Genomic DNA, 15,939 nt, shown 5'->3' with positions numbered 1-15,939 from the left:
GAGGATATACTGGAGAAAAAACTGTTTAATGATATATAAAAATATATTTTATTTTAAATCTAGAATACAATATACAGAGTAGTTATAAAGCAAATTTTTTCATGGCTTAAATCTTCCAAATTTTCACCTGCATTTGTCACGTTTTTCTGCATATTCTGAACATTTTTTTGCATATACATTATCGTTTCTAAGTGAATGCATGTAAAATTAATCTTTGAAACGCGAATGCGATTATGTTATATTTATTTTGATTCAGAAATGCTAAAATCTTTTAGTTATTGTTTTAAAAAGAGGGACGAAAGATACCAGAGGAACAGTGATGTGACTGTAATTTTCGGTAAAATAAACGTTTACAATACTGTTTGAAATTATAGAAAACCATGAATCGAACTAAATGGCGTGAAAATATTTGAAATTATTGTTAACCTACCGTTATATAGACTTGTATAATCTTTTATTTATTAAATTGAATTGCTAATTCATATTTCTCTTTAATTTAGCACAATATGGATACAGTAAGTACTTGACTGTAATTATTAACCTAAGAGTACCTGAAAAAGTTGCCATTGGACATTTTTTTTAACCCACTGGACTTTAAACAAACAGCAACTATATGAATAATTATGATACTTGATAAATATCAATTACCGACTATATAAGACCCTCGTGGGTAGTAAAAGTCGTTAAAACATATATTCGTGTGCCTCAATTATTATAGATCAACCATAAAATAATATAGACCAACCTTCAAAAGACCATTTAAAGGTTGCTATCTAGAATGTATACCCAGTGAACACTTCCATCATCAAGCCATCTAGCACTAGTCCACCAATTTTTCATGCTTTGTCGAAATTGTAAAAAAAATGATGTATAATTATTTTGGGACACCAATATAAGTTGTCTTATGAAGTTCATCTGATGGTCAATACATAAATAAAATACACATTTGATAGTCAGCCACCGAATTACAGGCTCGTAATTTGGAACACACACACATAATGCTGGGGGGTAATTATTGTCAATAACTAAATAAAATTCCTATATAAGGCTTAGTTAAACAAACCTTATATAGTCATATTAGTAAATCTGCTCTCATATTTAGCTCTTTCTAACATTCTATTTCATCATTTTAACAGAAAACAATCGTTGTCCTGCCAACGCCGATGCTGTTTCCCAAATGACGACTCTGAAAACTATATTTTATAACTATGTTCTTTCCAAAATTTTATTTTATCTTATTCACAGAAAACAAGCGTTGCACTGCCAATGCCGATGTTGTTTTCCTGTATGATGATTCTGCAAAAAATATTTTATTACTATGTTCATTCCAACATTTTATGTTATCATTCTAACAGAAAACAAGCGTTATACTGCCCACGCCGATGTTGTTTTCCTGTATGATGACTCTAAAAAATATATTTTATAGCCATGTTATTTTTCTGTATGACGACTCTGAAAACTATATTTTATTACTATGTTCTTTCCAAAATATTAGTTTATCTTATTAACAGAAAACAAGCGTTGTACTGCCAATGCCGATGTTGTTTTTTAAATGACGACTCTGAAAACTATATTTTTTTACTTAGTTTTTATTTTATCTTATCCACAGAGAACAAGCGTTGCACAGCCAACGCCGATGTTGTTTTTCTGTATGACGACTCTGCAAGTATCAGTAATAACAATCCAGCCAACTTTGGTTTGATGAAAAAGTTTATGAAGGATGTTGTCGATAAATTTACTAATGTAGGACCAAAAGGAACACAGTTTGGTGCCGTTTGCTTTGCACAGGCCGCCCGGAAACATTTCTATCTAAATACATACGATACTTGTGCTAAAGTTAAGACTGGTATAGACGGTATCTTACCTATAAGTGGTTTTGCTACAAGAACTGGACTTGGAATTCAGGTAATTTCAGAAAAAAATTAGTAGATTATACAAATATTCATTTGAGACTGAGTAATATCCTTAATAATTGAAATAAAGGTGGATAAAACCATTTGATTTGTGTCATATTAAAATGTTTTTTACAAGAAGTTTTATACTGTTATATTTGTCCCGTTTTATCGACAAACTACACATTTTATTTTTAGCCTAGAACACAATGTATCTTCTGTTATATCCATAAAAAGAAACCAAACAAAAAAAAACTAAAAAAAAATATAGTTGTAACACACATACATGTATTGTACAGACAAAAAAATCAAAGAGAGCACAATAGTCTTAACCAGAACTGTGTCTTCTCTGAGAATAAATCGTAAATAATATCTTTTTTGTATCTCTTTTTTAAGTTTGTATCGAAAAATATGTTCAAAACAGTAAATGGTGGAGGACGTACAGGAGTTAGAAAACTGGTTATCGTTCTTACTGATGGGAAAGGATCTGGTACCCCTACATCACAGGCAGCAGCTGCTGAACTCAAGGCCACTCACAGCGCCACCATTGTCGCTATTGGAGTTGGATCAAGCATCAACTTGGACGAGCTTAAGCAGATAGCTTCACAGGAGAGCTTTGTTTTTACTACAGATGATTTTGCGAAATTGTCAACGATTTTAGATGTCGTTGTTGCATCAGCTTGTCAAGGTTAGTGATTTGATTGATATTGGATCTTTTCGTACCATGAAGTCAGAAAGTTTAACTACGATATTACAATGCGAAATTTGTCTCATACAACATATATAAATGCTAAAAAGTATAAAATTATAAGAATTGAATTAGACCGTTAATCTTTCTCTTGATTCAAGTCATCTTTTTTTCAAGTATCAATCGCTCTGTTAACATATAGATTTTTTTTCAAAATTCCAAAGTACATGTAAATAGATGAATATTAATAATTAAGATTGTTCTCGTTGGTAGGTTGTACTGGTGGATCATCAGGACCACGAGGTCCAAGGGGACTACCTGGGGATAGAGGAGTTCGTGGTGATAATGGACGAGTTGGTGACCCAGGCATGCCCGGTATGTTCAAAACAATGTCAATAAACTCTTGTTTCTCTTTTGGTTATTTTCATTTTTTTATTTGACCAACTATACGTAAATCAGACTCTCCCAATAAAAGTACTTGAAATTTTTGGCTGGAAAATAATGCCTTTGGATATATAGGAAAAACAGAATGATCATATAGTACATGTATGTACTTAAGGATTTTGATAACACATGTATTTTATCCAGGAGTTATTTTTTACAGATAAATTGCGAAAATGTAGGGATTACGAGACATAATTTTAGTTTCCATTGTCAAGTAAAAAGAGAAAATTCAAAATATCAGAAGCAGTCGAAGATATTTCAAATAATATTAGAAGCAAAGTTTAAAATCAGTTTCAAATATCTAGTTATACTGAATAATGATAAAGGCGACGACATGTACTTTGTTATTTTTGTAAGATTTCATACGTACAAAATTTATCTTTTATAAAACTGGCGTATAATATTATATTATATCAAAGCCAATGACATTACACTTGTAGGTGACAAGGGAATGAAAGGTACTGCTGGCAGTAAGGGAATGACTGGTGACAAGGGAGCACCCGGAAAACCTGGAAATAATGGGCAACAAGGCGAACCTGGCCCTGATGGCCCAGCTGGATATAAAGGGGAACCTGGAGATCAAGGGACACCGGGAAAAAATGGCGCACAAGGTTTGTACTTTTTTCAAAAAGTAAAATGTAAATACGATTGCATCTGGAAATTATGTGATACATGACGTAAGCAGTACTGAAATAGGACGTAAAAATCATCAAGACTTTGCCATCAACTGTGTACGATTAAAGAAAAAAATTGCCGAACTACATTTTGTACTTCTAACTTAAACTTTAATAATATACTAACAAATAGACGTGGTACGATTACCAATGAGACAACTCCTCAACTGATAGACACAATCAAAGTAGAAGTCACCGTACGGCCTTTTATAAGGGGTAAATGTACAACACAACTGACCTGAATAAAAATAAACTAAAATGACATAAAAACGTCACTGAATTTGATAGTGGACAGATTTACAGAAATCAAACGATCAAAAATTAAAAAAAAAAACTTATCAAAACCAAAAAATATACTAGTAATTTAGAACGTACTCACTGCTATAGACGTTGTTATCCATATGGCGATTTGATCTTGGACATTGGATTTACACTTGTTATGTTACTGTGGATGAGTTTGTGTAAAGAAAAATTTGGTATTTTAGTAAATTTTTCATTTGAACAGGAAATCAAGGACCACGTGGGTCACCAGGGATTAAAGGCAAAATGGGAGAAAAGGGAATGACAGGAGATATGGGACCAAAAGGTAATAGAGGTCCCGATGGAGAAAAAGGACTACAAGGAAATAGAGGAGAACAGGGAGATGCTGGAAAGCAAGGAGAAACGGGCGGGGAAGGACCACCAGGCCCTGACGGGGATAAAGGTATGAAAGGAGATAAAGGCGCAGATGGCTCGAAAGGAGAAAAGGGAGACGATGGAGATACAGGCAAGACAGGAGAACAAGGAGATAAAGGCGATAAAGGAGAAAAGGGAGCCACTGGAGAAAAAGGAGAAAAAGGAATTCAAGGTAAATTAATGGATGTTTTATATACACATGGAGAGTTGTCTCATTGGCACGCACACCACATCTTCCTATATCTATCTATATATCATTGTAATATGAAAATAAAACTCATCTTTTAAAACATAGACCTCTGATTTTGTTATCCTTAGATATATATACGAGGACGCGACTTAATATAGACCAGAAATTTAATCAGATTTAAATCAATTTCACCTGAATGGATTTTTTTGTAATTGATATGAAAAGTTCATTATAATAAATAAAAAACTTTATTTTTCTAAATATGAAAAGGTGAACAGGGTGAAACGGGTACAGCAGGCGACAAAGGAAGCAAAGGCGAAACTGGTTCCCAAGGAGAACGAGGCAATACAGGAGCTAAAGGTGCTAAGGGAGAAAAGGGTGAACAGGGAATGAAAGGACAGAAAGGTAACCAAGGAGCTGACGGAATGATTGGTAAAAAGGGAATGAAAGGAGAAAAGGGAGATAAAGGAGAGAAAGGACTTATAGGAGAGAGAGGAAACAAAGGATCAGATGGAATGGTTGGAGACAAAGGACCACGGGGAGTACAAGGAATGGTAGGAGAACAAGGAAAACAGGGATCAGTTGGTGACAAAGGAGAAAGGGGAAGCAAAGGTATACATATAATTCAGAAAGATTTGCGATGTTTTTGCAATTGCGAAATATGCGACGGAATACAAATCGCCAAAAAAAAATTGACATTCCTGATAAAGTTATGGCGTTGTTGTCCAATTTACAATTTCAATAGTCAACATGCATGATTAATACATCAATAGCAACAATTATGACTAAATATTTCAAAAGTCAACTGGCATGATTATATAAATACTTCCTTGTGAATAACATACACTTTAAAATTAATTATGTATAGTTTCATTTACCGTTAGAAATTCAAATTTTGACAAAGGCACGGAGGAATATATTATAGGTTTTGGGTCCGTATTGAAATTCGTACAATGCAGATCATCATGCAAGACAGGTATGCAAGACTCGTAATAATGTTGATTTTTATTGGAATACAAATATTATCAATACGTTAAGGGTACATTGTATCAACTTGTAAATGATTTTTAATATCATTTAGGTGAAACTGGATTGAAAGGAGAAACAGGTAACAAAGGTGCGACGGGTCAAGAAGGTTCAAAGGGTATGCAAGGCGACGCAGGTGAACAAGGTGAAAAAGGAGTTCAAGGTGTAAAAGGAGAAAACGGCGACAAAGGACAGGCTGGTTCTACTGGTAAAACGGGTGACAAAGGAGCACAAGGAGACAAAGGCATGAAAGGTGACAAGGGAGGTCAAGGTTCTCAAGGAGTTCAAGGTGACAAAGGGGACAAAGGAATGACAGGTAACAAAGGCACTGACGGAAATCCAGGACCACAAGGTTTAACAGGTATGCCAGGAGACAAAGGACAATCCGGCGATAAAGGAACCACAGGAAACGCGGGAAATCCAGGTAACCAAGGACCTATTGGTGAAACTGGACCGAGAGGATCGAAGGGGGAAACTGGACCAATAGGACCGAAAGGAACCCAAGGTAACATTTAATGAACTTACTGACAATTGTTAATACTAGTAGGTTGTTTTTAAGTTATTAAAAGTTGTCTTTTAAATTGATATATTTTAAAGCCGATTGATTATTGATATAACGAAAGCTCACAATCCCATATGTTTACATATTATTTTACTCATATAAATGAATTATGGTCCTAGCATTCATAGCAAGTTTTTTTTATATCATTCATTACTTTAGGTCAGAAAGGTGAAAAGGGTTTGAAAGGAGACATTGGCGACAAAGGCGAAAAAGGCGACAAAGGAAATGCAGGATCTGATGGAATGACAGGTAAACAAAAAATATAATGTATTTCCCTCTGTATGAAACAATACAACTGCCATGGCTTACTTATTTAAGGTTCCACATTGAAATGAAGAAAGTGTGTATACGAATATATATGTCAATATGCCTTTTTGCTAAAATGCAGAAGCAATAATTGTTGATTATGTAAATGAGAATTTTACATACATATGTACATGTATACTGAGTCAACTTCATTCGTTACTATTGTAATTTGTCCTTTTATTTGACAACAATCTTAGCGTTGTAATATGTATACGTTTGTTAGACTAAAACAATAGATATCAGAAGATGTGGTATGAGTGCCAATATAAGTCCCAATTTGTAAAAGAAAAAAACAGTATACTAGGTCAAAGTACGGCCTTCAACATGAATCATTGGATCACACCGTACAGCAAGAGGGTTCAAAAAATAACTAATGCAACACCATTCAAACGGAATCGACGTACAGACTATAGTGGGAAATGTTCTCAAGTTTAAATAGTCTACCACAAAACCCTAAAAGGGTCCATTAATTTGTTTATGGGGGTTAAACATGAAAACTAGGAGCAGGAAGTGGACAGGAAACACAGCTTATCATCATGATTTTGTTTTTAAACTAAAACATTTTTTTATTTGTTTTGCTTTTTGAGATAAGTTATCCATTATAGTTAATAATACAATACTTAGGTTCTCCTGGAATCCAAGGCCTTACTGGCCTACAAGGCCCAGAAGGTATGAAAGGAGAACGTGGCACGAAGGGCCCGAGAGGTGTCAAAGGAGATGATGGTATGAAAGGACCAACTGGAGACCAGGGACCAGTAGGTGAGAAGGGCAAGACAGGAGATAAAGGAGTAACAGGTGAAGATGGAGCCCAAGGACACAAGGGACCAGTCGGAGACGTTGGAGTACAGGGACTACAGGGAGACAAAGGAGCCCCTGGTAAGGAAACATTAATCTAAATATAACATTATTTTTTACAAGCTAGACATTTCCTTTGATTATACTTGTTACATGTACATCTATCAAAATATAACATTATTGTTTACAATAAATTTGATTAAAAAAGAATATTGATAATTTCAGAAGTATATTTTTTTCGAAATATGAAATTATTTTTTTTACTGCTAAAGAGTTTGTTATTTTAATTGGTTCACGGATTTCATTGAACACATTGCCTTAGAAAGATGCCTCTGCGTAATAAACATTAGACTTAGTACATTTGATATGCTTTAATTTATTGCTTATGAAGCTCACATAAAATTGCAATATATTCAAAATCAGTCACTATATCAAATATTGATAAACTCATCTTCTTGCTTTTCTTTGTAGGTAATCAAGGAGTTCACGGAGATCCAGGTAAAACAATGAAAATAAAAACCAATTTCTTCAACTTGTTAAAATATATAGGAAGATGTGGTATGAGTGCCAATGAGACTTCTTTCCATCCAAGTCACAATTTGTAACCTAAACCATTATAGGTCAATGAAAGGTCGTCAACACGAAGCCTTAAAGTTTAAAGGTCTTTAACACGAAGCCTGAAAGTTTAAAGGTCTTTAACACGAAGCCTTAAAGTTTGCTCATACCGAAACAGCAAGCTATAAAGGGTAAATCAATGATTGGTGAAGACCAATTAATTGTTAGTTGCAATAACTAATCTTGTATCTTCAGAAATAACAATTCAATCAAAAATAAAAGGGGAAAAGTACTGAAATACTCATGATAAAGAAACTTAATTCAAACCGATAACATTAGAACGTCACTTATTTAATTTTGTATGCAATGCAAATAATAATAATATACTAAATGTTTGATAAATACGTTTTGATTGACTTACATGAAAATGTAAAGTTAAGAATGGAAACGGGAAATGTGTCAAGAGACAACAACCCACCCAAAGTGCAGGAAACCACCGAAACCCATTAACAAGCAAATGTGTCTAGAAATCAATTTGAAAATGTATTTGAATACGTTTTCAATATCTTTCGCCGTGACTATCTATGAAATATTTACCACTGGACGTTGTAGCAAACAACACTCAATTAATCAACTTATTTCAGATAGATCTAAAGATTACAATGAGTACTTAAATCTCGATATTGTTTAATATAAACCGTAACAACTAATAAGATTAAGGCAAATATGCCTCAATATATTACTAATTGGAGACTGCAAAATAGCAAAACGTGTATATCAGAAAAATATAATGTTTTACTCATGCAATCTGAAACAACACAACTTATATGTGGCATAACATTAAATGTACATGTATATAAACAAAAATGGTTACTTATTTGTTTTTAATTATAAAATCTTAAAGGCAAGAGGGGCGACCAAGGAATGAAGGGTGGAAAAGGAGATACTGGACTACCAGGTATACAAGGACAACAGGGAGCGATTGGAGACAAAGGTAAATTAGAAAAATATGCTTAATACACTTGCAAAAAAGTGTTTGATCTATTAAAAGACTATACAATAACAAAATATATAATGTGTTATGGAACTAAGGTGCCATTGAGCATCAAGGTTTTATGCTTTCACATTTTATTAGTGTGGTCACATTGTACAACTCTTCATTAATCAAAATCTAATAAAAAAAAATATTTCTAAATAAAACGTCAAAAGAAGTGATTCTTTGAACCTTTCTACCACTAAAAGGCAAATAAACATGCCCAAAGTCATTGGATGTTTGTAAAAACAAATCTTGTAACATAAATATTTCTTCTTTCTGACAATGCATCCTTCTAAACATGCATGAAATATTTGCCACTGGACGTTAAACAACAATCAATCAACCAGTTCAGCTTTCAGACAAACTGTTCTTTTTACCAATAATTGATACATGCATGGTTATTTAGGCAAGACTGGCGAAACCGGTGACAAAGGCATAACGGGTGATGATGGAATAGCAGGTAGCGAGGGTCCAAAGGGAGAAAAGGGTAATAAAGGAGCAACTGGGGTTAAAGGAGTTAGAGGTGATGTCGGGCCACAAGGCCTTCCAGGAAAAGCTGGCAAAAAAGGCATGGACGGTAAACAAGGGCCTGATGGCAAGCAGGGACCACAAGGAGACAAAGGTCAGTTATAAAAACACTTTTATATATGTTCATTTTATATGTTAAACATATAATTAGCTTTGCTTGTTATGATGAGCTTGTTCATAGTTGAAGGTCGTACGGTGACCTAAAGTTGTTAATTTCTGTGTCATTTTGGTTTCTGGTGGAGAGTTGTCTCATTGGCAATCAAACCACATCCTCTTTTTTATATATATAAAACAAGAAATACAGATATTTCATAATGTATATCAGAATCTGACTTTAAGTTAGTAGAATGTTACTCTTAATGGTATATCTTACATATATCGTTCACTAAAGCTTATTCCAAGATAAATGACTATCTTTTTAACCAGAAATTATTTCTTATGTTATACAATTAACCTTAAAAAATTGAACAGTAAGCCATATTTTCATGGTTCCAAAAATTGTAAATATATAATTTGATAGACAGTAACAGCTTCAATTAATCGTTATTTTCATATCCTTTGAAATGTTTCAGGGATCATTGGAGAACAAGGACCTCAAGGTCCAAAAGGTAACAAAGGGGCTAAAGGAGATGATGGACCACACGGAGAACAAGGAATTCGAGGTCCACAAGGTCCAGCAGGAGACAAAGGAGATAAAGGTTAGTACGTCATGTGACAGATCTAGATATATCATAACACGCTTAATACATGTACAAAAAGATGAACCACACTCGTCAATTATTCATCAATCAAGATCAATAACAACTATTTTGAGATGAACAATACGTATTTTAGTCATAAATGAACCTTTATCATACTTCTATAAAATAAAAACTGGAATCAACACTGCTATGACCCCATAAAAAAACTAAAATGTTCGTTTTTAATGAATATCCTGATATCTGCATCACAATGTTGCTTTCTACAGTACTGGTAGAGTTACTCTAATATATGTACTGTAAACCAACTGATTTCGCGGATATTTTATTTACAGTTAAGAACTTTGATTCCTATTTCGCATTTCAGTTTCACTTGATGTAATTAGTTAAGGAAAGATACTAGTTTTATATTTTCTTAACGATTTATATTCGCGCCATTTTCTACACGTGAAATTCCCAAAATTAATCGCTCACGAATATTGTTGGTTTACAGTACTTTAATATATAACTTTTATCATACCATTTATTTTATTTTATTTGTTGACATAGATTTGAAAATTTAAGGATATTCTTTGTGTACAGGTGAACAAGGTATGAAAGGCCCACAGGGCAATCCAGGTACAAATGGAAAGAATGGTGCACAGGGCAACAAAGGCGAGAAGGGCATACTTGGCGACCAAGGCGCTCCTGGAAACCAAGGCCCAGTAGGCAAACCTGGTGCTCAAGGAAATAAGGGTATGCGAGGGGATAAGGGTGACACTGGCGACAAAGGAGACAAGGGATTACAAGGTGACAAAGGTCTAATTGGAAACAAAGGTGCCACCGGTGATAAGGGTGATCAGGGCGCTAAGGGACAGCAGGGAGATGCGGGTAAACAAGGCAATTATGGAGCCACAGGAGAAAAGGGAGACAAGGGAATGCAGGGAGAAAAAGGAACGAAAGGAGAAACCGGAAATAAGGGGACAACCGGAAACAAAGGATTGAAAGGAGAAAAAGGCGACAAAGGAGCAGATGGAGACAAAGGGGCACAGGGAATGAAAGGCCTGGATGGTGATAAAGGACTTACAGGCACACAAGGAGACAAAGGAGCTAGGGGCGACAAAGGAATGCAAGGAAAACAAGGAGAGCAGGGTGTCAAGGGAGATAAGGGTATGTTTATACATGTACAGCCATAAAATTTTGTATTCTTTAGGTAACAAAAAAGAAAAAAATAAGATGCGTGCAAGATTTAAAAAAACAGTTTGTACCATGTTCATATTCAGTTGAAAGCATTTGTAAATGAAAAATAATCACATCCGCTGAATGATGACAATAACCTATACTTGGTTTTGTTACCCTTAACGATAAAATAAGATGTGTGTCAACTTTCATAGACAAAAAAACAGGATTAAAGTTGGAATTTTTTTATTACCGCAGAAACTGTCATTTTTTTCCTTCAGCCAATCTACAATAGTTATCAAAAGTACCAGGATTATAATTTAGTACGCCAGACGCGCGTTTCGTCTACATAAGACTCATCAGTGACGCTCATACCAAAATATTTATAAAGCCAAACAAGTACAAAGTTGAAGAGCATTGAGGATAAAAAATTCCAAAAAGTTGTGCCAAATACGTCTAAGGTAACTACGGCACCTTTGCATGAAATTTCTCCAAAGCTGAGTATAACACTAACAGGTCTGATGAAGAAGGCTCTTCGTGACATTCCGTTTTAGATTAACAAATTGACACAACCTTGAGAAAAATTGGAGTATTCTACATACGTCCATGGCAAATATAGGCCTACCTCTCTATTAAATTCTTAATAATGGTGCGTTTGTCTTAAACAAAGTTAAAGGAAATAGCGTTCTAGTTTCCGAACATCATCCCAATGTTAACACTAGGGCTATCAAAACCATACAGTCAAAGCTTATCGCGTTTAAAACGACCTTAGCATATGAAAATAGAAACGGGAAATGTGTTAAAGAGACAACAACCCGACCAAATCGCAGAAAACATCCACATGTGTTCTGCAACCCTATTTAAAACACAGAATTGCTAATTACAACAACATTGGAGAACTACAACAACATTGGAGAACTACAACAACATTGGAGAAAAGGAGAAGAAGTTGGAAATGTAAATACCTTAATATGCTCGTATGTTTGCAGTTTAAATTTTGTCTTCTACATTCTGTTATATGACAAAATTGTTTAATAAATATTCTTGCCCCTTACAACTATAGGTGAATCTGGAAAGGATGGTAAAGATGGCATGACGGGAGACAAAGGCGCAAAGGGAGATAATGGAGACAAGGGACACATTGGAGAAAAGGGAAACAAAGGAGAACACGGAGAGAATGGAGAAAAGGGAGACAAGGGTGAACAAGGTCACAAAGGAGCACATGGAAAGAATGGTGCGTATCAATTAAAAGCAGCCTGATAGTAATGTTTATACAAATTGATGAACAAAATTGAATTGTTGTTGTAAATCTAAAAAGATAAATAGAAAGATGATCAGATATAGCATCTTTATACATCTTTATAAGTTAAAAATTTCGCTTTTTTTACTAAGCTATTTTTTTTTTGAATTATTTTCTGTCGAAAGTAACGAATATCACAAAAAAAATGAAATCAAAAGTTAAGAAGGAAGATACCAAACAGTGGGAGGGGTGTCGACAGAATCACAGCTAATAACATAAAAAGACAAAAACCAACTAACAACGGTCTCCTAAATAAAACATGCAAATGTTATGACACGACCGGTTCTCCGAAAGTGTACACATTTCCTGTTCCCCAAGTCTGCATGTGCCCCTTAAAACATTCAAACATTATCTGTGATTTTAATTATGGTAATACACTTATTGATAGCTGTTTGATATTGTTATCTGCTTGAGATTATGAGGGATCATCTGGTAGTTTTTTAACATCTTGGTTATAGGTAATGATGGTGCAAAAGGAGACAAGGGCGACAAAGGTGACAAGGGTGAAATTGGAGACAAAGGAATAAAAGGTCAACATGGTGAAAAGGGTGACAAAGGAATCAAAGGAGCTGTCGGAGATCAAGGCGAGCGTGGCGACAAGGGTGCCGCGGGAGACAAAGGAGAAAAAGGTGACAAAGGACAAAAAGGAGATGTAGGAAACAAAGGATTCAAGGGAGACCAGGGTGCACCTGGAAACAAAGGACCGACGGGAGAAAGAGGTCTTATGGGTAATTAGTTTTCAGCTATTTTAGTCGTTTTGTTACTAACTTGTAGCTTATATTTTGTTTAATGCAACTACTAAACCGTACTTTATACAATTAAAAGACTTTAAAAAATATTGCTATTTTTTATTTCAAATATGACTTGCGCACTTTTACTTTTAGTGTCCATTTATTTACAGGTTTCATAAAAGTTATATGGTCTGGTTATGGATGGACAATGAAACCATTCGGTATGTACATTTAACATTATTGTAAAAATTGCTTTAGTAAATATAGACTTTGTTTGTTTAAGAATTGAACGCTTCTTTTTGTAAATTTATTGGGGTGTAAAAGCGTTGACAGAAGTACATTTTGTATGAAGCGTGGAAGTGCGTCATACTAAAAATGTGCGAACGGTCAACGCTTTTACAACCCTATAAAGTTACAAAAAGAAGCATTCAATACTTATAATTACATTTTTTTGCTATGATCACGAAAATACGAATTTTATATTTTTTGTATTTTATTCACCAGTGCACTTTATTGTGGGACCACGTGTTATCATGAATGAAAAGTTTTATTGACTGATACAATTGCTTACGGAATAACAAATGATATGCAGTTAGCCAATCAAAATAAAGTATTATAGTGAAACATACATCAAATGTAGTTTATATGATGAAATACAATATTCAAATATCTCTTAAAGGTGAAATGAAACAGTTCAGTATAAAATTTTGTCTTTACTGCTGTTTTAGTCAATACAAGCTGCATTATTAGTTTCTGTTTGTTTGTGTATTGTATTATACGAAGATTAAACTAAATATTTATTATGTATTTTATAGTGAAAGGATACCCTCCAACATCATACAGACCTGTAGGAAAGACTGTGCAGGTATGAACTTCAAATCTCAAAATACTAGCGGCCTCGCTTGGTAGTATAGCTGATTAGTCCTTTTTAAAAACTATAATGCCATAATCTGTATGTCTATACAACAAATCAAGCTCTTAGTAATCTTAATTATGAAAAAAGGAGAGAAGATCAAACAAAAACTATCAATAATCTGCTATCAACAACCAATTCACCGATCTGAACAAAAACCAATAAATTAACAATTTTACAGACCTCCTTTTGATTATACAGTGAAACCTGTTCAAACCGAACCTCTTCGGAACTTAAGATTTTGTTCGGTTTTGACCGATGTTTGGTTTTATCATGTTCAGAACGCACATAATTTGAGATGGTGGTGCTTAAGAACATGTTTGGTTTATACAGGTTTTAGGTTTATACAAGATTCGGTTTAGTCAGGTTTCACTGTATAGCTGCTTGCGTTGTTTGTCAAGGCATTTAAACATCCATAGCTTTCAAACGTACTACGACTAAGCGTTGCTGATGGTGGAAAATCCAGAAAAGGTCATCGGACGCACGAAATTTATAAAATCTATTCTTATTTGCAGGCAACCGCTGAAGGACTCGCTGGTATTAAGACACAGATCAACAATTTCATTGCTAAAGGTATTCCGGGAGTCCCACCAAACGGGTCCAAAACAGGAGGAGCAACTTCAGGAGGAACCAGTGCCGCTTACCCCCATCATATTGAGACAAAAGTTGTAGCCAAAGCATACTAAAACTAACTCGACATATTTTATACATAACTTTGTTGAATATAATTAAATTAACAATGCTAAATACAATTGTTTGTTTGTTTGAATCAGTAAAATAGTTCGTACCATCAATCAAAAATTATAATCAACTGACATTTCAATAGCAAAAAGTAGTAGGTTGCTTTTTCCCGTAACTTGGAATGAAAATCTGCATTATAAATATAAGTAGGTGTGGTATGAGTGCATCAGGTCACTGACTTTTGACATTTGGGAGCAAATGATGAGGTTGTCTATATGTTCATCCTAGATGGTTGGTTATATCGTTATGGGTTTGTTTTAGCCTGGTATCCCGGCCCGATATCTAGCTGCGCGTCGTAATACTGACAAGATTAGCCAGGACCCCAGGCTAGTGTTTGTGCCGTATTGATATCAGGTCTTCAGCACATCATTGTTTTATGTAAGTTATCAGCATGTAGGTTACAATAAGAATTATTTAAACTATCAAAACCATTGTAACACATTTAAAAAAAATGTACACCTATAAAAAAAAAAACCACACCAGCAAAACCAAAACCAAAATTCAATACCAGGAACCAAATTAAATACAAGCTCTTTTTTTTCTTTTCTTTTACAAATTTCATGCCACAAAACCAGGTTCAACCCACCACTTTTATTCCCCTTTAAAAGTGTCCTGTACCAAGTCAGGAAGATGGCCATTGTTATATTATTGTTCGTTTCTGTGTGTGTTGCATTTTAACGTTGAGTCGTTTGTGTTTTCTCTTATTTTTGAGATATTGAGATAAGACGTGGCACGGTACTTGTCTATCCCAAATTCATGTATTTGGTGTTCATGTTATATTTGTTATTCTCGTGGTGTTTTGTCTGATGCTTGGTCCGTTTCGGTGTTGTGTCGTTGTTCTCCTCTTATATTTAATGCGTTTCCCTCGGTTTTAGTTTGTTACCCCGATTTTGTTTTTTGTCCATGGATTTATGAGTTTTGAACAGCGGTATACTACTGTTGCCTTTATTTTTCTGGCCTATAAAAGGGGTGTGCAGATGTTAATATAAAAATAAGAGGATTTGGTATGATTGCCAATAAGACAACT

General features: G+C 34.5%; 1 protein-coding gene across 1 annotated transcript; it reads left to right on the top strand.

Moving 5' to 3' along the window:
* Positions 1-1,615: 1,615 nt before the first annotated feature.
* LOC134718719 (collagen alpha-1(I) chain-like) lies at positions 1,616-14,886 on the top strand. The gene is made up of 19 exons (XM_063581401.1): positions 1,616-1,905; positions 2,289-2,580; positions 2,854-2,955; positions 3,465-3,635; positions 4,204-4,545; positions 4,834-5,175; positions 5,645-6,094; positions 6,311-6,400; positions 7,082-7,333; positions 7,724-7,750; positions 8,712-8,801; positions 9,250-9,465; positions 9,944-10,069; positions 10,652-11,218; positions 12,291-12,461; positions 12,986-13,255; positions 13,429-13,479; positions 14,074-14,123; positions 14,687-14,886. The coding sequence occupies exons 1-19, from the start codon at positions 1,702-1,704 to the stop codon at positions 14,855-14,857; spliced, it is 3,984 nt and encodes a 1,327-aa protein (XP_063437471.1). The 5' UTR covers positions 1,616-1,701; the 3' UTR covers positions 14,858-14,886.
* The last annotated feature ends 1,053 nt before the right edge of the window (positions 14,887-15,939 follow it).

Source organism: Mytilus trossulus, chromosome 5 (genome assembly GCF_036588685.1).
Source record: "Mytilus trossulus isolate FHL-02 chromosome 5, PNRI_Mtr1.1.1.hap1, whole genome shotgun sequence".
Taxonomy (NCBI): Eukaryota; Metazoa; Mollusca; class Bivalvia; order Mytilida; family Mytilidae; genus Mytilus; species Mytilus trossulus.
Note: the sequence above shows the minus strand (reverse complement) of the source record. Positions and strands in the feature narration are given on the sequence as shown.

Excerpts from the sequence above, each read along its gene's own strand:
- LOC134718719 (XM_063581401.1), top strand. The coding sequence starts at position 1,702 with ATGAAAAAGTTTATGAAGGATGTTGTCGATAAATTTACTAATGTAGGA. Across the intron at positions 11,219-12,290 it reads GGGTGTCAAGGGAGATAAGG|GTGAATCTGGAAAGGATGGT; the intron begins GTATGTTTATAC and ends TTACAACTATAG. Across the intron at positions 12,462-12,985 it reads AGGAGCACATGGAAAGAATG|GTAATGATGGTGCAAAAGGA; the intron begins GTGCGTATCAAT and ends TCTTGGTTATAG.